We start from the raw sequence: 24169 nt of genomic DNA, 5'->3' as shown, positions 1-24169 counted from the left end.
AGCTGATGCAAGAAGGAAAGAATTTATGGAGCTCCCTTCAGCTCTAATTTCAGTATTAGCCCCTCTAGTGGTGCTACCCATGGACTGCCCTGCTGTGGGACACAGAGAACAGTTGGCCTGGCCTGCCTTTGCAGTTTTTCTCTAGCTGCCATGGCCTCCCCTGCAACCTGCCTTGTACCTGACAAACTCTCAACAAGTTAAAATGCCTCTTGGGCCCTACAGATTTTGTGTGTACGCCCCTTTGAAGCTGAAGGGGCGTGGATTAAAAAGCAGCTTCACAGCTGAAAAGAGAAAGCTCTGTTTGGGGGCCTATTTCTTTCTGTGTGGCTTGTGGGTTTATTTTTCTTTTGCTGCTTATTATGAAAAGTGCTTGGAACAGTAAAATAAATAGTAACTTTGGCTTTCAGTAAAAGAAGATAGAAATTGCTCTTCCACTTCAAAAATGTCCTGTAACAAATTGAACTATTTTTAAAGCCCTTTAGATAGACAAAGGCTTTTACTTATGACTAAAGGACATAATAATCATAAAATAGAAAATTAAGTCATTTATCTGAAAAATATAACCAAGTATTGGGGTGATATTACAACAATTAATAGAATAAGAGTCTGCTCAAATTCTCACTATCACATTTTTGATAGCTTCCTTGCAGTATTAGTTCATTAGCCTGCAGAAAAAAATATTTCAGGGAGGGGTATAGGGCCACCATGGTTGCATGGAGCACAGGTCCTAATGTAAGTCTGGCACACAAACATAGCTTTGCCAATTTTTACATGCATAAACTGCAAGTTTAAATAAATGTAGTTGAAAGAAAATAATGAAGGAACTCATGTAAATTAAACATTAACCCTTTCCTTTTTCACTCTCCTTGGTGCAGTTCAAGCTCAGGGCAATGAGCAACAATCACAATCAAACTATGACTCTCCATTATTCCTGCAGCAACAAAATAGTAAGTACTTTTATGCTGACATATTTCTAATATTTTATCCCAAGTTAAACTGGTAAAATTCCAGATTCATAGACTGGGACTAGATTGGCTTAAACCTACTTTCCCTCTACAAATAAATGAGCAAACATAAATAAATAAATCAAATGGAGAGAGAGAGAAAGAGAGAGAGAGAGAGAGAGAGAAAAAAAAAAAATCTGTCTACAAAATATCTAAGTCCCAGCAATTCTTGGGAGAACTAACTTCTTCTGAGATCTAGCCTAGTATATCTGGTCAACTGACGTGCTACAGTTATCTAATCTTTAACTTCATGAAAGGTACATACTTTCTATCAAAAAGCGTATTTTCAAAAGGGGGTGTGTATACATACATATCACCAAGGTATTTGATAGAAGGCAATAAAAAATACATTTTTTATGCTGTGTCAATATGATCGCATCACTTACAAGTGAGAATAACAGAACTGTAACTACCTTAAAGATTACAATGATTAAGCACTAAATCATCATGTATGTGAAATGGTTTTATGACACATACTGGAACACAGTAACAATACACAGCAAAACAAGGGTGAAAAGATAAAATGCCAACTGGTGTATTGGTGATGACATGTTGTGATAATTAACCATTTAGCCTGCACTGCTATCGGCAATTGCGAAGTCTCTAGCTGGGAATTAAAAAAGTACTAAACACAAACTGGAAGTATATTTCAAATTATTTCATGAGTGCATTCAGTTATTGGAATAGATTATCAAATAAGGTAGTATATCTGCTTTTTCTTAAAATCTTTACATCAAGACTTAACCAAACTGCCTTTCTAAAATTATGGATTTGTCCTAGTGTTGTTTTAGTCTGAACACATCAGTCAGTTGCTAATATTCCACAGCCTACAATTTGAAAGTCATTGTGTTCTACAATTTTATACTGTCCAGGGAGAAACTGCAGCTAATCCTCAAACTCTGATGTAAAGAAAATATATAGTAGATTCTCTAAGTATTCTATCCCCTTCATAGCTAGAGCTATAGAGAAAACATAGGATTTGGACATAGAAGATTTAAGGCAAGATCCTATGAACAGAAGTCTTTGCATGAAGAAAATGATCAAAGCTTTACAGAATTTAAACAGCTTTACTTTTAGGGAAAGCAAACAAACAAGAAAACCTACTCACAGCTGGTTGTGTAGAGTTCCATCCTCACCAGAAAAAAGAGACTAGGTTCAGAAAAAAATAGCTGCTGTTTTTCATCCTCTAAGGTTCTTCAGTAGCCTTCTGCTTCTAAATGTACTGAGAGGCGAAGACTGAGATACAGACATTAGCGTGGCTTTTTCTCCACTACCGTTACAACACAGCAATCTAAGGATTACATTGCTGCTTTTGAGCTCAGATTAGCAAGGCCAGCATCAGATGGGAGTCTTGAATATATAATGCAAATAAAAGCTACAGCCAATCTCTTTGAGATTTGGATGCTAGTGAAACACACGGAAAGATAGAATACAGAGCATTGCATGGAAAATGGAAAGCAACAATAAAGACTTGTGGAAATTCTCACTAGGGTGTAACTAGTAGCAGGAAATGTTATATTACTAAAGAAACTTAAGCAATCTCTAGCCATTTTTCAGGATTTCTCATGAGATTAAACTTGATCTTTTTTTTTTGTCCTAGATCTTTCACCAGTTTCCAAATCCCATGGACTGACGTTCATCCCACCTCTTCAAAACACACTGAAAGTAAAGGGTGAGTGCAACAAATGTCATGGCTCAGATATGTGTGTATTTGTACCACACAAAACCTGGATTGAACTAAACAGATTCACAAATTTTATAAGATCCTTCAGCCTCATAAAATAAAAAACAAACCAGAAAAATAATCAATTAATCAAGTAATAGGGATATTCTACAAGCAGCATGATCTGCAGCCTATATTTTGTTAATACGATGAAACTGGGGAAAAATATTACATATGAAATACTGGGATAAATCACACTGACTGTTTCCAGTAAAGTAAGTTAAATGTGTTCAAAACATTGGGAGATATCTCACCAAAGGAACTAAATGGAGGGTATCTACAGCTAATTGCAGAAAATTCTGATGGCTCATTTTGAATCCGCAGCTGGCAACCCCTCTCACAATGGCCGTGTATGCAGTACATGGGGTAACTTCCACTTCAAGAACTTTGATGGGGACATCTTTTACTTCCCTGGGGTCTGCAATTACATCTTTACATCCAACTGCAAATCTCCCTATGAGGACTTCAATATCCAGATTAGGCGCACCACTGGGGAAAATGCTACCGTGATCACTCACGTCATCATGAGGCTGGAAGGAGCAGTGGTTGAATTGACACGCACCTCTGTCCTGGTCAATGGCAAACAGTACGTTCACATCTTCTACTATGAACTGAAATTGTCGGGACTGCTATCACTCCCTGAAGGCTCTTTGAGCAAGCATCCCTTTTCTTCATCTGATCTGATACTGCTCTCAACCAGCTGAAGGGCTCTGGTCCTTCTTGAGGCAACAACAAAAATTAGAGTGCCTGACAGTGAGCAACATGCAACTTCTGCAGATTATCCTTGTGTGCATTTTGTTCAGAGGAGCTATATCCCAGATGCAGCCCCATTGCAACAACTGTCTATATATGCAGTTGATTGTATAAGCTGGATTCAGCCAAACTATTGGCCTTTCCACCCTGTAAGTTTCTACCTGTCATTAATTTTACCAGACAGGAGCCCCGTGAGGAATTTCTTATTGTTCCTGTACTTGCACTTCAACTATAGATTGCACCTGAGCTTATTTTAAATAAGCTAATCTGGGAACCTCCTACTCTTGAAGAAATGGTAGCACTGACTTTGGCAAAAAGTGTGAAACCTGTCCAAATGTTTGAGTAAATATTTGGACAGCTATCTCACAGTGATCTGTGTATTATGGCAACTACTTACAGCAAGCTAGACTAAAGGTTATTTTGGATACAGCTTTACAAATGGCACTCGTGTCACAGAAAGCCTAAAGAGTCTATCCCTTCATTATCAAGGGCTTAAAGGAGTATTCAGCAATATTCTGAAGCATACTGCCTGCAAAACAGAATATCCCAGCCCTTTTTTTGATCTGTGTAACTGAAGACATGCCAACATTTTACCTTTAACAGAAATAAGCAAAAGGAAAAGCAGGGAAAGTAAGGCTGATCCATTGTGGACAAAGAAACAATCAGAATAGCCAAACGTTAACAAATTTGAGCTGTCTGTATTTATTGCTCTGGCTAATTTCCTCATCTTTGTGCACAGTAGCTTCTCAAAGAGTAGGAATTGGTATCAATTTGCTCAATGGATATTCTGTCCCTGCTCCCACTGAATTATGGTGATCTTTTCCCAGGATTCAGATGCCCTATAGCCATATGGGAGTCATGATAGAGAGAAGCAACAACTATTTGAAAGTTTCTGCCAAGTTAGGACTGATCTTTCTCTGGAATGAAGAGGATGCCCTCCTGGTAAGAAAATATCCAAAGTGTGACAGAAAGCCTATAATTAGAAGAAAGTCCATTTAAATTTTTGCAATCTTAAGTAGTCAAGCAGACATTAATACTTGATGGATTTGTATCTATGTTTAGTATAGATACAAATCTATATTCCAGCCTTTTCTTGGTTTTACTTTTTTTCCCCACTGAGAATAATATAAATCCATATTACAGTGCTTGCACATCACAGTGAAATACTCAGATGTTCACAGTCCAAGGGCTGGACTAAGATGAAGCTTTTCATGGTGGTCATTGACCTTCCACATCTTACAGTCTGCACCAGCACACCCATGTCAAATTTTAACTACATAAGGACAGTGTTTCTAACCATCAGGGTTGACGTTACTGTGAACCTAAACTTGCTTTCCTCATTTCTTTTAGGTGGAACTAGATAAGAAATACGCCAACCAAACCTGTGGACTCTGTGGGGACTTCAATGGAATCCCAACTAACAACGAGTTTATTTCACAAAGTAATAAAAACCATTATTACACCTTGGCACTTTTTTTCCTCATTTTAGCAGTTTAGGACGTGGGTTATATTAACTGCCAAATTAATGATACATCTTCCAGTCGGTATTTTTATGATGTCAGTTTTAACACGTAATAGCGTTACAGCTTTCAGATGTATTCAGGTGTTTCGACCACTGTTAGATCTTTTAAAATAATGTAACCTTCTACTTTTTTTCAGTTAGGCTCCAGACCTTCTTTACCTCCTTTTGTCTATCACTATAGTAATATTATTTGGTAATCACTGTTTTCAATGGGTAGTATCTCAAAAGAAAACACCTCCATGCAGAAGCTAGTAAAGCAGTAAATATCATTCTAATATTTTGTCTACTTTATACAGATGCAAAACTGACTGCTCTACAGTTTGGGAATAGGCAGAAGATAGATGGACCCACAGAGCAGTGTGATGATCCTATTCCTTCCACTGTTCTGATGAACTGCTCATCTGAATTTGTAAGAACCTCTCTTTCAGATTTATTTTTTTTCAGAGTAACATACACTATCCTTTCTTCCCTTTGTTTGGAGAATATCTGCTAAGATATGTAAAAATACAGCATGAATATGGCCAGACATGGGTCTGGAAAAAAAAAAGATTCCCAAATTCAGTATTCTTCGCTAACATGAATGCAAAAGAAAATAAAAATTACATGAGTTCAAGAGAAGACTGGACATTTTAAAATGAAAAGGAATTTACCAAAGATGTCTAAACACAAGGAAACAATACAATGCTTGCAGAGTCACCTGAGAAAGTAACTCAACATATGGGAACCATCAAGGGAGTCCCTTGAGTCCTATTGTGATAATATGTTTTTCTAAGCTTCTAAATAGATCTTTCCCTAAACATTTGCCTATGGCTACTGTTGGACAGGGTTTTGGACTTGATGAACTTTTGATTTGTTTTGCTTCATTCCTGAAATGAAATAACTATTTCCACGTTTTCTAAACACTATTTCATTGTTTTCCTTTCCAGGCTTCTATCTGCAAGACAGTATTAACCAGTGGAGCATTCACAAGCTGTAATGCACTTGTGGATGTTCAGGACTACATTGAAACTTGCATACAAGACCTATGCCACTGTGATACTTCTATGGCCGACTTCTGTATGTGCAACACCTTTGCTGAATACTCCCGGCAGTGTGCTCATGCAGGTGGACAGCCTCTGAACTGGAGAACCTCAGAACTGTGTCGTAAGTATCTCTGGAAAAGACTTCTACTTACGCTGCCTCCTTATATACAGTGAGCTTATAATATCTAATTTTTCTTCCTGAAGAAGACAGGTACATATTTAAAGGTATATTTATCATTTAAAGGTATATATAAGTTTCACGAAATCAGCTTACACTTGAGTACACTCAAGATTTCATGGATATGAAGGTTTAGAGGATTTTACATTACCATTTTCGATATATATCAGAAGGTCTAAAATGTTGCAACCTACACTCGGATGTTGTCCATTATATCTTGACAGAAAACAGAGATATTAAATACTCTTTCTCAACATTTCAAAGGAAAAGCCAGCATCATACTACTCTTTCTATTTTCAGCCAAGTCATGTCCTTTCAACATGCAACACCAGGAGTGTGGCTCCCCCTGCTCCGACACCTGCAGCAACCCTGAACGATCTGCACTTTGTGAAGATCATTGTACAGATGGCTGTACCTGTCCTTCAGGCAAGTTACTTCATACCCTTCATTCATAGCCAAAACCATTAAAGCCTTCTTTATCTATTCATGCTATGTCATTGTTGTTGTTATCTTCCTTGATATACATACATCTACCCTGGTTATAAAAACACCTTTCAAACACCAAATGGTCCTAAGACATGTATATAATGACTCAATTGTGTATAAGATACTTTACTACTAACGATAAGAGAACATTCTCAGCGTCCACATGCAGTTAACTGAATGCACAGAATGTTTAATTACACTCTGTCCACAGTGGTAACTCCTACTGTTAGCAAAGCTAGGTGTGGTTACCCAGAATACCATACACAACAAATGTGTTTACTTTCCTTGTGCTGGCTTCTGTGCCTGAGAATTGTTGGCATTCTGAGTGATGGACATCTTCTCCATTGTAGATCTCTGCACATCTTCAGTGATGTCTGACAGAATTCACCATCACTTGTTTATACGATAACACTGACACCTCTTAAATAATTCTCTGACTTTGTACAGCAAATATATATCTAGCCAAATATATCTCCAGGCAATCTTATAAATGGTACATCTATTCCATCTTACTCTCTAATAGTTTTAATCCTAATTCCAATCTAATGAAGCCTATAACAGAAAGGACTTTACTTAAAAGTTACTTATGATCATCCTAGGATTTCAGATAGGCTTCAATGAAATATAGCTTCTTCATTCCCTCTATAGCTGGCATTCTATTATTTTAAGGACCTTTACATTTTCCACATGCAGGAGAAATGCAAAACACTTCATACATCTGGCAGATATGTAGACAAAAGCAAATTCTGTAGTGCACAGAATGACTAACAGACTGTTTCTTTCCCTAGGAATGGTATTTGATGACATTAATGGTGCTGGCTGTATTCCCCGTAAGGAATGCCATTGTACCTATGAAGGCGAAACTTATGCTCCTGGTACCTCCTTCTCATCTAAATGCAGATCATGGTAACATAGCCCCTTTCTCATACTTTTTTTTTTTTTTTAGGGGTGCTACCTATATGTTTTGGAGACAGGGAAAAATTTCTCCTTAAAAAAAAAAAGAACTACTTATTAACTGAAGTTCCTTGATAACTTTTTAAGAGGATTTTCAAATCTGTTTTCTCTTCAGACTCAGAAGCACAATTTTAAGTTTAGAAATAGGTGTTCCGATGTCAAGACTAACCATTTATATGGAACAATCAAACTCAAATTGTGGAGGCTGAAAAGCCATGTAGAGACGTGATTACCATGTCACATCCTTCACAGCACTGTGTAACAAAATGAATGCCAGGTTCAAAGGAATTTAATTCTGTCCAACAACTGAAAATAAAAAAAATTATGTTAAAAATATCATTAATATAAATGATATAAATGATATTTATATTGATATATATATGATATCTATAAATGATAGATGATTTATATTAATGATACTTATTTTGAGATCTCAAAGAAATATGGTTTCTTTGTAAGTATTCTTTTCTCCAGAAGGCAGCATGATCAGCAATGATTCATGAAAATAAAGGTGCCCTTATGTCTAATTTCATTTATACATGCACTACCAAGGTTACAGAATGCCTTCTTCATTTCAGTACTTGTGCTGGGGGTGAATGGACTTGTGTCACCCAGTCATGTCCAGGGACTTGCAGCATCGAAGGAGGCTCCCACATTACAACATTTGATGAAAAATATTATTCCTTCTATGGAGATTGTAGCTATGTCCTATCCAAGGTAAAAAGGAGTCACATTCCTTGTTAAAGTAATTTGCTAACAGAAAACTCTGTTATTAAATACAAGAATGTTTAATTTAAACTACTGGCAATTACAGCAATTTTCTGAAACTTAAAAGAAATACCTGGAACCTTAAATAGATCCCAATGGGCTTTCTGATAGTTTTGTAGAAAACAAATATATCTATTTGATCATTGGTTAAGAACTGCAGTGAGTTTTTAGTTTTCATGAAACAGCCTCTACACTTTCCTTTTTGTTTTAATTGAATATTCCCTGTCTGGTGTTTCGTAACTGTCTCTTTCTGAGAAAGAGAAAATGCAAAATACACTAGAATTTGAAAGCAAAATGGTAAGAAGTCATACATGTATTCTAAAACCAGCATCAGAAATTATATATATACATTAAAAAAAAAAAAAAAAAAAAAAAAAACAACCCACTTAAGATCAACTGGACTTGCTAAATTCGTAGGGACTGAATCCTGAGTAAGTATGTCTTAGTTAACGACTGCAGATTTCAAATCTCAGAATGCAGTGTATTTTTGGCTGTTGATTTGTACTGTACGAGTAATGCAAAATCAGTCTCCTGAAGGCTTTACATTAAATAAAACCTGCTCTGAAAAAGCTCAAGCTGAATGTTACCTGGAAAGAGAACCATAAACACTGAAGAAATGAGCTAGAATAACAAAATTTAGAAACAGATTAGATTAAATCAATGAAAATTTTCAGTGAAAATCACATGCATAGGGTTGGATCAACAATGTGAGCATACATCAGACTTACATGTTAAACTTCCTTTTTGGCACCAGCATGTAAAATTAGATTCACAGGGGTCCTGGAAGTACACCAAAACCTTCAACCCTGTATAGATAAGATTTAAAAAGCCCTAAATTTTAACATTAAATTTTCTTATGGCTGTAATTCCACATCTCAGCTGTCCTAGGTTTAGTACTGTTAACACCAAAAAAACGAGTTCTGTGTGCTTCTCTGTAATGACTTGGCCCTTAGGTGTACTTCGAATACAGCTCACAGAACACAGTCTGCAAAAAAAAAAACAAGAAAACAAAACAAAAAACCAAAGAACAACAAAAATGAAACAGAAAAAAAAAAAAAAAAAAGAAGTGAAAAAACCCACTGAGTGTGATCTTTCTAATACAATGGACTTAATTTGTTTTCTTCTTTTAGCTCTGTGACAGCAATGATTTCACTGTTCTGGGTGACATCTACAAGTGTGGTCTCACTGACACTGAGACTTGCCTCAAAGGCGTAGCCATCAGTCTAAGTGGAGGACAAACTGTAAGTAGCAAATACAAACAGCTAATATTCTGCAGTGATGTTTTCCAATCTCAGTATGCAATTAGTATGCAAATGACTCATAACAGCATGGACTGATTTTTTGTTTTATCTCATTTGAAAATGAATTCAATTTTTGAAAAGAACAAAGCAGATATATTGGAAGTTAAAATCCTCATAGTTTTCTGTCATTTAGTTTTCTGTTTTAGCCATCAATGGATCTCTATAGTAACGATAAAAGAAATAGTAAGGGAATCTGAAAATCACCATAGCTGTAGTCCACCAACTTGCTTCTTCCCTTCCCCCCCCCCCACTCCTTTCCTTTACCTTAAGTAATACTAGATATACTACGTTTGGAAAGTGTTTTACCTTTCCTAAACATGCTTGACAATCATTGCCTTTTCTTGTGGACAGAACATTGTGATCCAGCCTTCTGGCAGTGTATTTGTGAATATGATCTACACACAGCTGCCCTTCTCTGCAGGTAAGTTCCTTTCAAAGACTTCTGTGATATTTCTCACTGGAGAGTATCGTACCACTTCTTCTCAGATACTGCTGCACCTGAACAGAAAGCAAACTATTAAATGACAGAATAGTTTCATATTGGAGTCTACCACTAACTCATGCTAAACATTTTCATCAAGCAGAGGTGTTCTTTTAGATAGGAACAGAAAAGTATGCCTTCCCCTCCACTTCAGAGCAGCTGATGAAAAAGTGGCAGATTTTTGCATACTCATTCTTTAAAGTAAAGAAAGCCCATCTTGGTGCAGGATTTGAAATCCTACATATATATATATATATATATATATATATATATATATATATATATATTTCTGTTCTTCAACAACTAAGATCACACACAGCTGTGTAATTCTCCTATATAGTGAAAAGTTGTTTCTATCTTAAATGAAATTATTCCTCTTTGTCCACAGCAAATGTCACCATCTTCAGACCATCATCATTCTTCATCATTTTACAAACAACTTTTGGTCTTCAGCTGCAGATTCAAATTGTACCTCTCATGCAACTTTTTATAAACTTAGACCCATCACAGAAAGGGCAGACCTGTGGTAAGTGATCTTATTCTAACAACTGCCTTCATCAGCATGCATATTTTGTAGGAGACTTTCACAGACTATTTACTTCCTTCTAGGTCTCTGTGGAAACTTCAATGACATCCAGACAGATGACTTCAAAACCACAAGTGGTGTAATAGAGGGTACTTCGGCTGCCTTTGGCAATACTTGGAAAACTCAGGCTGACTGTCCTGATGCCAAAATTACCTTTGAGAACCCCTGCACTCTCAGTATAGAAAATGGTAAGCTCTTTTGTATTCTCTTTTAAGATAAAAAGAAGAAACGAGCTGATCAACCACAAAGCATTTAGCCAAAGTAACAGTGGACCATTTGCATACACATGCTATTTTCCTCAGCAGACAATAGAAATTATCAATTAATAAGTACTAAGTAGTTCAATATTTTGGATTTTCAAAAATATTCCTTTGGCTAAAGAAAGCCAGTGTTGCTTTCGCCAGTTTACCCAAGGGGAACTGGAACTATACAGCTAAGGAATCTATTCTTGGAAAGCACTGGTTATCATACATGAAAAAAGCTGTGCATAACTCAACTGAAGGAGGAGGACTCACTGTGGTCCTTCCGCTATCAAACTATGAACCACTTATAGTTCATGAATGACTTCATAGCTCTCTGAATCTTAAGAATTTCAGACAAAGAAACACGCTTCCACCATCCACAGCCACTCTTCAATTTTTTAAGATGAACTACTATAGTTTTGATTCACAGTGTGATTCTTCTTTATCAAAATACATCCAAGAAATTTTACTTTATTCCACAACAACTACTGTAAATTAAGAGTACACAATTTATGAAGAATTATTATTTTTGTACAGATGATGCAGAATACTGTTGATATTTAAGGAAACAGACGAATTCTATTAAGTTAAACCTCTCTAATTTCACTGCAGGAAGTAATGTAACAGAAACTAGAATTTAGACAATGAAGTGAAGACAATTTAGACAATTATGTGAATATTAATTTGCATGTTTTAAATCCACAGATAACTATGCTCAGCACTGGTGTGGCTTGCTCTCTGATACCATGGGACCTTTTGCAGAATGTCACTCAACAGTGAATCCAGAAGTTTACCAGAAGGTACTTGGCTCTTAACTTTTTCATGCTTAAAAGAATAAGATTTGGACTACTGATGCTAACACTGAGAGAAGACACATTTACAACTGTTCTTTCTAAGCTAAGGATTCATTTTATCTAGGCATCATAATATCTATTCCTTTATAAAATAACCTTTCTTTTCACTCAAAGGAGGATAAATTTACAGACATTTTCTTGATGCCAAATTCCTAATCTAGGAGCTTGAGCTGTCTGGATTCTTTCTCAAGTCCAATGACAAAAGGCGCTTTTCCAGAGATAAAAGGAGTATAAGCAGTACTTTGCCTAGTTGCTCTCAGCTGGCCCCTTTCTGCACATTTCCAAGGAGAAAGCAAGAACTGAAAGTACAAAGCAGCAAATGGACTGTTAAAAAAAACATTCCAAGAATTCAACCTATGGCCCTACATACAAAAAGAATGACTTTTTTTTTCTCCCCTTTATTCCTCTGAATCAGAGAGTCTAGCAAAGATGAAAAGTCGGGTTGGATTAAATACTTACTACTTGTTCCACTATCTGTGGTACCATGGCTACAAATTGGAAGCAACAGGGAAACCTATCACCACCCGCAAAAGTAAAGAACAACAAAAAGGAAAAATAAGTTAAAATCGCAGGCCTCTGATTACTATTTTTCTTTGCATATAGTCTTTTCTGAAAGGGCTCAAAGAAATCTTCAAATGAAAAAATAGGCATGTGGTTATTTATATGTATTCAAATTACATTTTCTTTTAGCTGTAATGAACATGACTCTTTAAATAAAGTCTAAAAAGATAACAGTTTTGAAATGACAATCTGATGATCTCATATCATCCTCTTTCCCTAGAACTGCATGTTTGATACATGTAACTGTGAGAGTACTGAGGACTGCATGTGTGCTGCCCTTTCCAGCTATGTCAGAGCCTGTGCTGCTAAAGGAATACTCCTTAATGGATGGAGGAACAAAGTCTGCAGTAAGTTCTACACCCCTTTACCTCTTGAAAACAATCATCCAAAAGACCCCACAAACAATCTTTCAGAACATATGGGATTCCTAGAGTAAATTGTGTTAATTTATGTTTTAAGTATAGCATTCAATTCCAAGAATTTGAGGAAGAGAGGAATACCATAAAAGACAAGCAGCATACAAGGAGAAATATAAACTTGGTTACTTGCTCAGAAAATAGCAATGAAGGAAAAACACACGATGTATCAATATAATTGAACTTTTTTGCTTTTTTTTTTTTTTTAACTTGGACATAATATTTGTATTTGTCACACAATTATGGGGGAAATTTTTGCTTTGGCAGTTAAAAAAAAAAAAAAATCACACCACTGAGGATATTAGAAAAGCACATCTACCTACAATGCCATTTTTTATCATATGTACTTTACCTCAAATACTGCATTTATATCTACACTGATCCTTAAATTAACTCACCTTGTTTTACTCTCTCAAGCAAAATACACCAACACATGTCCAAAATCCTTGGAGTACACTTACAATGTTGATTCCTGTCAACCTACTTGTCGTTCTCTGAGTGAGCCTGATGTCACATGCAACATCAAGTTTGTCCCAGTTGATGGCTGCACCTGTGTAAATGGAACCTACATGGATGAAAGTGGCAAATGTGTGCCTGCATCTAGCTGTCCTTGTTACTACAAAGGAATGCCTCTGTCTACTGAGGAAGTTATTCATGATAATGGCATTGTCTGGTAAGCGATTTGAAAAAGAAAAGAATAAAGAATGAGATTGGGTACAGGCAATCAGGAAACCACGTATATCCTATGCAATTTATGCAAATCAAACCAATTTTTCTCCCTAGTGAATTCAACACACACAAAAAAAGAATTCAGAAAAATTATAAGGGCTATTCATGTTTTGAATTAGACTACTGTAGCAATCAAATAAAGCATACTATGGTGAATTAACCTTGGCTACCAGCCAAACTCTCACTCAGGTACTTGCTTACTCTCTGCAACAAAATTTCGATGAGCGTAAAAGACTTCTTTGACAGTTGGAGATGATACAGACTAGATAATCGTACTAGGATTAACATTATGAATGAAATCTGGAATATTCTGAAGGACAATTTTTAATTAGACAAATGGACAAAGAAAACTGGTCCACTTATAGAACATAATGGCATTTTGGTCTGCTCTAATATGAAATATTTTCAAATATTCTAAACTATTCTGATGAAAACACAGTGTTTGTTTCATTCTTTCAAATTAATTAGGAAACAAATTGAAACTCAGCAAGAAAATCAAACATAAAACCTTTCTCTTTTTTATAGCACTTGCAGTTACGGAAAGCTGAGCTGCATTGGAGAGAAACCATCACCAGGTAACGTACTGCTTAAGATTTTATTTAATTGTCCCTTCATACCTTCAACCTTTTCAATTCTCTGTTTTTGTTATAATGATACAAATACTTTAAGTCTGAAATCAAACAAGAAAACAAACCAATGATTCTGTAACACACCATAACTGTGAAAAAAATAACTGTGAAAAAAACACAAAAAACACTGTTTTCGCTTTCAAGTGATAAAACCATCAAGTTATACCTCTGGGATTACCCAGGGGAAAAGAATACTTGCTCATTTCAGTGAACTTGAGGGGAAAAATGACCGCCTTTTAAATATATTTTTTTAAATTAAAGAACTGAAAGCCAGTCACTTCAAACATTCAAAATGAAACAGGATCTTTGCTTTCTTGTTTTTCCTTTGGTGAAAAGAAGTGTTTTATGAAGCTAACTGCACATTAGTTTCTAAGAACAGTCCAAGCATAAACATAAAACCAAAATGGGTATGACTTCAGAACATTTGTTTTTACCTCCGGTCAAATGCATTCTCTTAAGTTGCATGTATCTGAAACATATGTGTTTTTTTGTTTGTTTGTTTGTTTTTTGTTTGCTAGTTTGTTTTTGAATTTTTAAGGAAACATAAAGATATAAACATGGTTCATTTCACACTTCTCGTGCTTTTTTTCTCTCTTCCAGTCTGTGAACCTCCCATGGTCTATGTTGACTGTGGCAATGCCACTGCAGGTGTCATAGGAGCAGAGTGCCAGAAGAGTTGTCAGACTTTAGACATGGAATGTGTAAGTATAGAATCTGTACACCCAATTGAAAGCGTAAGAAACTAGATCTCTTTTATGCTTACCAGTTGTAGATGGACTCTTCCATCAGGGCAATGTCTCAAGTCACATCTCTTACACGGTCTTTACAGTACAAAACCCACTGCGTCTCTGGCTGCATATGTCCTCCTAATTACGTATCAGATGGCAAAGGTGGCTGCATAGTTGCTGAAGAGTGCCCATGTGTTCACAATGGGTATTCCTACCGTCCAGGAGAATCAATCAGAGTTGGCTGCAACAACTGGTAAGAGCATATTAAAACATTATTTTCAAGCCCCTAGAAGGGAACGGTTTAAATTCTAGTTGAATTATAGCTTTTCACTCTAGCAGTATCAAGATTCGTAGGAAAGAATCCTAAATAAAATGATAAATTAAGCAAAAAAATAAGGCCAATTGGGCCCACTCATGGCCATTTTAAATAAAAAGCAAACTGCTTCTGTTTTCAAAGATGCACACAGCACAGAAATTGCATGTGATCACAATAAAAATTTTGTTTAGATGCTATCATATTCATTAGAGTTAAGACAGCTTTCTTTTTTTCTTCTCAGGCAATACTTATAATTCAATACAACCAACAAGATTTAGAAATGTGGAACACCTAAGTTTTTTCTAACCCAAATTATTCACGTCATCATAAATGAACACTCTTTGGGTAAATTCTAGAGACTGGAGCTTTGCTGCATTTCTGAGAATAAACACACCTTATTTTTTCACTGCAGGCTTAACATTTTTTAAAACTAAAAACAGAAGAATGTACATGTAGAAATATAAATCTGTATAATATGTGAATATCTGTTTTCTACATTTTTTGAGTTCTTTTCGTCTTATGTAGCACGTGTAGAAACAGAAAGTGGCACTGCTCCGAGGAACCTTGCCTAGAAACCTGTTCAGTTTACGGAGATGGGCATTATACCACCTTTGATGGCAAACGCTTTGATTTTGAAGGAGACTGTGAATATGTTCTAATCCAGGTAACAGATTCCTTCTGTACAACTACCTGAAAGGAGGTTGTAGTGAGGTGGGAGCTGGTTTACTCTGAAAGTTGGAAGCCCTGCCTGTGGCAGGGAGCTTGGAATTGATGGTCTTGGGGTCTTTTTCAATCCAAGCCACTTTGTGATTCTAGGATTCTCCAAGTAATAGGATGATAGGAAATGACCTTAAGTTGCAGCAAGGGAGGTTTAGGCTGGATATTAGGAAAAATTTCTTCTCTGAAAGAGTGGTCAGACTCTGGAATGGGCTGCCCACGGAGGTGGTGGAGTCACTGTCCCTGGAGGTGTTCAAGAAACATTCAGATGTGGTACTAAGGCGTGTGGTTTAGTGGGGAAGTATTACTGGTAGGTAGACATTTGGACTAGATGATCTTCGAGGTCTTTTCCAACCATGGTGATCTGTGATTCTATAATTCTTGTATATTGCATCACAGAACATCATTAACACAGAATATCATTTCTCTGTTTCAGAACTACTGTGGCAGAAAAGGTTTGAATCAGGGAACCTTCAGAGTAATCACTGAAAACATTCCATGTGGCACAACAGGAACCACCTGCTCCAAGTCCATTAAAGTTTTCTTGGGGGTAAGCATGTTCTTTAATAAGTTTCACCCGAACTAATTTGCTGGAAGGACTGTTGGGTTGTCCCAGACAGACTGTATAATAAAAGTGTCCCCCAGGTCAGCAAAAATGTTATCACACTTCCATGATCACTGCCAACAATTCTGCCAGGGAAAACAATGGAGGGATTTTTGAAGAGAAGTAGATCAACAGGAGATTTTTGAATACAACATTTTGATGATTATTATTTCAAAAATGGTTACTAACAATATAAAAAAAATGGACCTAATGGGTGACTTTTTAAATTGGTCTCTAACTTTTTCATTTCTTGTCCCAGAACTACGAGCTGGTGCTCAGTGATGGACATTCTGATGTCATCCAGAGGTCACCTGGAGGAGAAATGCCATTCCAAATCCGTTCCATGGGCATCTACACGGTTGTTGACACTACTGTTGGTCTGATACTCATGTGGGACAAGAAAACCAGTATATTCATCAAACTTAGTCCCAGCTTTCAGGTATGTTTTAAAATCCAAAACCTGGAGTGGACGCTTCCTGACCCATTTTCATGCTCTATCTCGTGTGGAAATATGGAAATTTAGGCTGCAACTGAAATAGCAGTTACTGCCTATTATCTTTGTAATATTGACTCAGATTCTATATACACATTTTCCATAAATTCTGTTTTTCAACAACAGCATAACAGCAGCTGTATAAGTAGTATCCTTCAAGAAAATGTACTTTGCTGAAGTGGTACATTTAATTAATATTAAGAACAAAAACCACAAGTCTACTCTGCTTCTTTCCCTATCACTTGTAAGGATAAGTTAGAGATATCTTTACCTGAAAGGTATTTTGCTGAAGAAGTACTGCTCATTTTAAATAAGGTTCATCCTGGAGTACGTTCCTCACAGATACTGAGAAGCTGTACCTTGCTGATCTTCGTTATTTTATGTTTATCCCCATGCAGGGACATGTCTGTGGCCTTTGTGGAAATTATGATGGCAATGGAAACAATGACTTCACAACGCGCAGTCAGTCTGTGGTAGGAAATGTGCTGGAGTTTGCCAATAGCTGGAAAGTGTCTTCTACTTGCCCAAATGCCAATCAAACCAAAGATCCATGCACTGCAAACCCATACAGGAAATCCTGGGCACAGAAGCAATGCAGCATCATTACCAGTGAAGTATTTGCAAAGTGTCACTCCCAGGTACGATAAAACTTCAGTCTGCAGAGTTTACATCAATTTCTATGTGGGGCAGTTGAAAACACACTAGGATTTGGACTAAGTCATGAATAACAAAGTCAGGCCATGCTCTAGGGAGATTGAGTAGAAAGGATATGCACCTCCATTTCTTCAGCTTATGCCAGTTTTCTAACACAACACAAAAATCCATAGGACTTGGTTTCTTGTGTTATAGAAGGGACAGTTACAGATAAATAGCAGGATACATTTTAACTGCGATGGCATCGTTTGCTATTAATATAAATATCAGCTACATGATATCTACAATTGTGTGCTAGCATGTAGTAATGTAGCAATACTCCTTCTGCAATTGTGTCTTTAACACCAAATCGTTCTTATGGTTATGACTTCCTACTAATAGCTGTCTTCAACATTTTTCTCTTGATTTTTCAAAATATTATCGTAATTTTTTCATTTTTTATCTTTCTAAAATATACAGTGGCCAACTTCAGATATTTTCTAAGTTATTTTTTTAGTACTGAAAATACCTTTTAAAAGTGGACAAGTGCAGGAAACAAAACTAAAATATTTCCTCCAACAGGTTGAACCGAATGAATATTATCAAGCATGTGTGGATGATGCTTGTGCTTGTGACACTGGAGGAGACTGTGAATGTTTTTGTACAGCAGTAGCTGCCTATGCTCAAGCGTGCAATGAGCTGGACATTTGCATTTCATGGAGAACCCCATCCATTTGTCGTAAGTCTCACTCCACTTCTTTCTGAAGGGATACAGAGGGAAAGAAAGCAACAGACAAGAAACAAACAAAATCAAAGAAACAAACAAACAAAAAAAAGTAGGAAGAAGAAAGAAAGGAGGATAAAACTATATTTGTAGGGGACACTGCTGTATCATAAAAACAGGCAGAAAAAAAAACCAGCACAATAATAACAAACAAACAAACAAACAAAAAAAAAAGCAACAACACAAAACCCAAAGCAATTTGAGTAAATCATTGGAATCTATTCTATTCAATCTACATAAAAAGAAACCATCTGCCAGTAACTTTACCAGCAGTATTATTAGTGTCCCATTTACTTGCCAGTCGTTATTTTGCATGCGTAAAGTCTAACTCTGTTCGCTGTTTTATAACTTCATTGGGTTCAAAATGTTGTAAAAGTATAACAACAGTATTAAAAGAGAAATAAGACAACATGCTGTTCACCACTTACATGATTGTGCTGATGACATGAGACTTTTACCCAGCAAAATAACACCAATAGAAATAGATAAAGTTAAGATCCTTTTCTGTCATTTCTCTTTCTCTAGCTCTGTTCTGCGACTACTACAATCCACAGGGGGAATGTGAGTGGCACTACAAGCCCTGTGGAGCCCCTTGTATGAAGACCTGTAGTAATCCAAGTGGGAAGTGCCTTCATGAGTTGAGAGGTTTGGAAGGTAAACATAATTATGCATATCTCATTCTACTTAGTAAAAAATTAAAAGAGTAAGATGAACAAAATCTGGATTATTCAGTGTATGAAATGTTTATAGCAGAAATTTGAAGACAACCTAACTCCCAGTGAATCATACACTAGTTTGGAGTGAAAATGAGGACAAAATGCTTCCAAAGATTAATCTGTAATCAATGAAATAGCAGTAATGGAAAGTGAAATTCCAATTACCACATGGAATAATTTCACTAGATCAGATATTAGCAGAGTATAGGGTCACTTCTACTTGTGAAAGATCAGCATAAATATGACTCTATTTTTCTGCAGGCTGTTATCCACACTGCCCAAAGAATAAGCCCTATTTTGATGAAGAAACCATGGCTTGTGTTTCTAATTGTGGTTGCTATGAGAATGGAAAACATTACAAGCCAGGAATGCAGATGCCTTCAAAGCAGAACTGCCAAGCATGGTAGGATTAATAAAGATTTTTCAATGTCGAGCCTAAAGTTGCAGAACTTAATTCATCGTGCATTTGGTTTTTTGTTTGCTAGCAAAAATTAGGCTGCTGAATAATGTCTAATTTTCTTCTGTTCCCAGGAATGTAGATGATATGATAAAACATTTTACTTTAGAGAGATTAATACATATTACTCACTCTGCATTCTTATTACAAACATTATTAAGTAAAAAAAAACAAATAAAAATAATAATAATTTTGTAAATAATCTGAGGACTTATGTTAAGATATCCCTAAAGTAATTATGTGGAATTATTTAGAAATGAGTACATATCAATTCTTCATTGTTTTGAACTCATTTCTGTTATTTGCAACAGTCAGCAAGTATTCCTACATATTCCATTAGAATTTATGAATACAAGCTAGCTGTACTTGTTGGGAAAGTCCTGTCAAGCTTTCTATCAAATAGCACAAAGTTAGCAGAACCAGCCATGAATCAGTTAACATTGTCCTGAGACATTTTTGGGAGGGACTCTTCGAGACTGCAGTGATAGGACAAGGGATAATGGTTTAAAGCTAAAATAGGGTAGGTTTAGATTACACTTTAGGAAGAAATTCTTCACTATGAAAATGGGAGGCCCTGGAATGGGTTGCCCAGAGAAGTTGTGGATGCCCCATCCCTGAAAGTGTTCAAGGCCAGGTTTGATGGGGCTTTGAGCAACCTCATCTAGAGAAAATGTCCATACCCATGGCAGGGGGTTCAACTAGATGTCTTTAAGGTCCCTTCCAACCCAAATCACTGTACAATTTTATGACTCTGTGGTCTTTAAAATAGCTATAAATGAATACTGCAAGCAATGCAGCCAGAGTGGCAGAGTCCATTAAGAGCCAATCTGACTATTTACTCAACATTCATGTTACACTTTGCAGCTCAAAGATAGCTTTGATTGCCTCACCTATGTCATCAACAGTACTAAATGTAAACTGTTAAATATATATCTGTATTTGCTTAAGTTTATGCAGTGTACATATGCCCTTAGTCATATAAATGTAAATAAATATATCAAGATTCAATTCTTAACAGATAATAGATAAATTCTTTTTAAAAACTACATTCCCTGAAGGTTTGTCAGAAATCTGATGTAAACATCTGTAACACAGTGATCCTTTCTCAAGTGATATTTTTACTGTACTTTCCCTTCCAAAAATGTGTGCTTATCAAGGAGACAAGAACATTCCTAATCACGCCTCCCCATATCTTTGCCTTGCCTCTAAATGCACTGCTGAGGATACCCTGCAACATGCAATGAACAGCAGACAACAGAAAAAGATACAGTAAACTGATACTACTAACCAATACATTCAGATTCATTATCTTCTTTTTTCTCTTTTCCAGTGAATGCACAAACCATGGCAAAATATGCAAATATGACGAACATGGTATGTTGAAAAAGTTGTTTTCATAAGAGTACAATGCATTTAAAGCACCCTGCTCTGTGTTTTAGATTTAAAGAGAATACTATCCTCTTTTGTTTTACAGAATGTGTCTGTGTTTATGAAGGACGGACATATAACTATACAGATATGATCTACAATACTACAGATGGCATAGGAGGCTGTATTGTTGCAACCTGTGGTCCCAATGGAACACTTCAAAGAGCTGTGTTTGACTGCCCAATCTCAGTATCACCCACAATACCGTTTTACTTCAGCACTACTCCACCTGCCACTGCTTCCACAGGTATAATCTTACAGGTCATAGGAACTTACTCTATGCATTACTGGATAAAATATAACCACTAAATAGCGCTGTTATTGGTGTTGGGTTTCAGTCAATATTTGGTAATCAAACTAATACAATACAGAAAATAAAATCACTTCCAAAACACCAGCATAAGAACAACTGCACACTATTTTGATACAATTATTTTGTTTGTTTTCACAGCAAACTATAAGAAAGCTGCATGAGATTTATTATCTCTATTTGTAACTATGTACCTGGAATAATCTTTACTGAATAAATAGATCACTCATTATTTTTCCTATTAAATTATAAAATGATTACATTCTATAGAATTCCTGATAGTGTTCATGATATATGTAATTAAAGTACTGAGTAGATCACTCAGATAATGACATCGAGATACTGAAATACTCGCTTCTAGAATTCTCCAGTATACTCAAGGTTGGTAACCTCTAATTACTATGACCACAGTCTAACAAAATACAAGTTCAACATAAAATTTTGAATTATAAGTTTTCAAATCTCAGAAACCATCAGCAACAACTAGAATTTGTTAGCTATTTTCCAGCTATTTCACGTGAATAGTTAGTCTGCAAAATCTTATGGACTGCTCTCCAATCAATAAATAATTTCTTAAGAGCAGAACTAAAGTACAAAGTGTTGAGTTGCTAATGATGTTGTGTCAGAGATATCTTAAATTCAAATGAAGAAGCAATGGCAATGCCGTGTATTTCATGAGGAATAAATTCATTAGGAATGAAAACTAAACGCACCAGTGAAACAAATGCTGTTCTTTCTGTCACACTTGATGTTCAGGAAAGACTATTAAATACTGAAACAAGACACAAAACCAAGCAATTGCACTGAATCAAATGTAAAAAAAAAAAAAAGGGGGGGGAGGTTTCCTTCAAAACAGATAAAGTGTGTCTGAGTCTTATTTCAGCACTCTCTAAATAACAAACAATATTTTCATTGAAGTGACTGTTCCAAACATGTCAGTAAGATAAATCACTAGATAATAGATTTTCTATTCTAGTTGATATTAAATTATAATTATCCTAAAATAATTCTTAAAAGACTCAAAATGCAACTAATGATGTTAAAAAATTTTCAGCCCCTTCAATGTAATGAAAATATGTATATGGGAATGTATTCTAAGTTTCAAAATATTTTCTTTAACTCTTTCAGGTACATCATCACCAACGACATCGGTATGTGTTCATGAAGTCTGTCAGTGGTCAGAATGGTATGATGGAAGTTCACTAATACCTGGATTTGACGGTGGAGATTTTGAAACATTCAGTGATTTGAGAGCTAAAGGTTATGAAGTCTGTAGAGCTCCAAAGGCAGTTCAATGCAGGGCAGAGAAATTTCCTAACATACCACTGAAGGACCTTGGCCAAAGTGTAGAATGTAATACAAAAGATGGGCTTATATGTTACAACAAAGATCAAATTTCAACTATGTGCTACAATTACGAAATCAGAATCTTATGTTGTGTTTTTGTACCATGCTCTTCCACTCCATCCATCACAACACATACCCCAGTTCCAGAAATGACAACCACAACATCAAGTATGATTACCACAACTTCATCTACAACCACAGAAACAGGAACTACTTCTGTCACAAGCACTTCGGAAACAGCAAGTTCCTCCCCAGAGACAATCACTACAACACCTTGCCAACCAAAGTGCAAATGGTCCCAATGGTATGATGTCCATTTCCCAACACTGCACAACAAAGGAGATTATGAAACCTACCAGGACATTAGATCTGCTGGAAAAGCAATCTGCAGAAACCCTGAAAAAATACAATGCAGAGCAGAGAAATACCCACATAAATCTATTGAAGAAATAGGCCAGGTTGTCCACTGCAATGTAACATATGGACTTACCTGCAGAAATGAAGATCAAAAAGGAGAACTGCATATCTGTCTTAATTATCAAGTAAAAGTATTCTGTTGTGATGACTACAGCCACTGCCAATCAAGCGTGACACCTACGGTAACAGAGGAAATTACTACCACCACTACACAAACACCAGCTACTACAACCTCAGAAATTTCAACAACTGCAACTAAAACAACAACACTAGTCACCATATCTCCTTCAACAGCAGCAATCTGTGTAAAAGAAGAATGTGACTGGTCAATTTGGTATGATGCCAGCTATCCAGAATCGGGATACGATGATGGAGACTTTGATACAATTCAGAATATAAGAAAACAGGGATATAAAGTCTGTGCTAACAGAAAGGCTGTTGAATGCAGAGCAGTAAGATTCCCTGATACACCATATCAACTCCTGGAACAACATATTACATGCAACACTGAAGAAGGTTTAATATGCTATAATAAAGACCAGCTACCACCGATCTGCTACAACTACGAAGTAAGATTTAAATGCTGTAAAAACGTAACAATACCATGCCAAACAACACAAACACCATATTCAACTACAGAAACACAAACAACAACAACAATTTCAACAACAACGACACCATACACAGAAATATCAACAACACAATACACACCACAGATACAAACAAAACATAAGACAACCACTATAGAAACAATACCACCAAGAACAGAAAATATTCACAGCGAAACCACATCAACACCAAACCAAAGCACACAGACAGAAACACAGAAAACAAAGAAAACAGCCATACCGACAGTAACAACCCCCACCACCACAGCTACAACCACCACAACAACGGAACTCAGCACAAGCTCAACCATCGGCACCCGCTCGCCCACCCCTACTCTCATCTCCTCTACCAGCTCCCCCTCCACCACGCAACTCACCACCTCCTGCGAACCTGAACTCTGC

General features: G+C 36.3%; 1 protein-coding gene across 1 annotated transcript in view; it reads left to right on the top strand.

Moving 5' to 3' along the window:
- MUC5AC (mucin 5AC, oligomeric mucus/gel-forming) overlaps nt 1–24169 on the top strand; it is a 53558-nt gene that overhangs the window by 1078 nt on the left and 28311 nt on the right. Inside the window, exons 2-31 of the mRNA XM_042815064.1 lie at nt 876–947; nt 2605–2676; nt 3052–3313; nt 4308–4422; nt 4831–4921; nt 5299–5411; nt 5929–6145; nt 6503–6628; nt 7477–7594; nt 8221–8359; nt 9541–9651; nt 10063–10132; nt 10581–10718; nt 10802–10966; nt 11726–11820; nt 12656–12782; nt 13269–13524; nt 14106–14155; nt 14810–14910; nt 15039–15190; nt 15779–15917; nt 16407–16520; nt 16834–17013; nt 17466–17705; nt 18283–18439; nt 19010–19138; nt 19462–19603; nt 20988–21031; nt 21132–21332; nt 22524–24013. Coding sequence (XP_042670998.1) covers nt 876–947; nt 2605–2676; nt 3052–3313; nt 4308–4422; nt 4831–4921; nt 5299–5411; nt 5929–6145; nt 6503–6628; nt 7477–7594; nt 8221–8359; nt 9541–9651; nt 10063–10132; nt 10581–10718; nt 10802–10966; nt 11726–11820; nt 12656–12782; nt 13269–13524; nt 14106–14155; nt 14810–14910; nt 15039–15190; nt 15779–15917; nt 16407–16520; nt 16834–17013; nt 17466–17705; nt 18283–18439; nt 19010–19138; nt 19462–19603; nt 20988–21031; nt 21132–21332; nt 22524–24013 — 5426 coding nt within the window. The remainder of the gene's footprint in view (nt 1–875; nt 948–2604; nt 2677–3051; nt 3314–4307; nt 4423–4830; nt 4922–5298; nt 5412–5928; nt 6146–6502; nt 6629–7476; nt 7595–8220; nt 8360–9540; nt 9652–10062; nt 10133–10580; nt 10719–10801; nt 10967–11725; nt 11821–12655; nt 12783–13268; nt 13525–14105; nt 14156–14809; nt 14911–15038; nt 15191–15778; nt 15918–16406; nt 16521–16833; nt 17014–17465; nt 17706–18282; nt 18440–19009; nt 19139–19461; nt 19604–20987; nt 21032–21131; nt 21333–22523; nt 24014–24169) is intronic.

The sequence above is a fragment of the Centrocercus urophasianus genome, unplaced genomic scaffold (genome assembly GCF_019232065.1).
Source record: "Centrocercus urophasianus isolate 14NV4802_14NV808 unplaced genomic scaffold, USGS_Curo_1.0 seq_14, whole genome shotgun sequence".
In the NCBI taxonomy this organism is placed as follows: Eukaryota; Metazoa; Chordata; class Aves; order Galliformes; family Phasianidae; genus Centrocercus; species Centrocercus urophasianus.
This window is presented reverse-complemented; position numbering and strand designations above follow the sequence as displayed.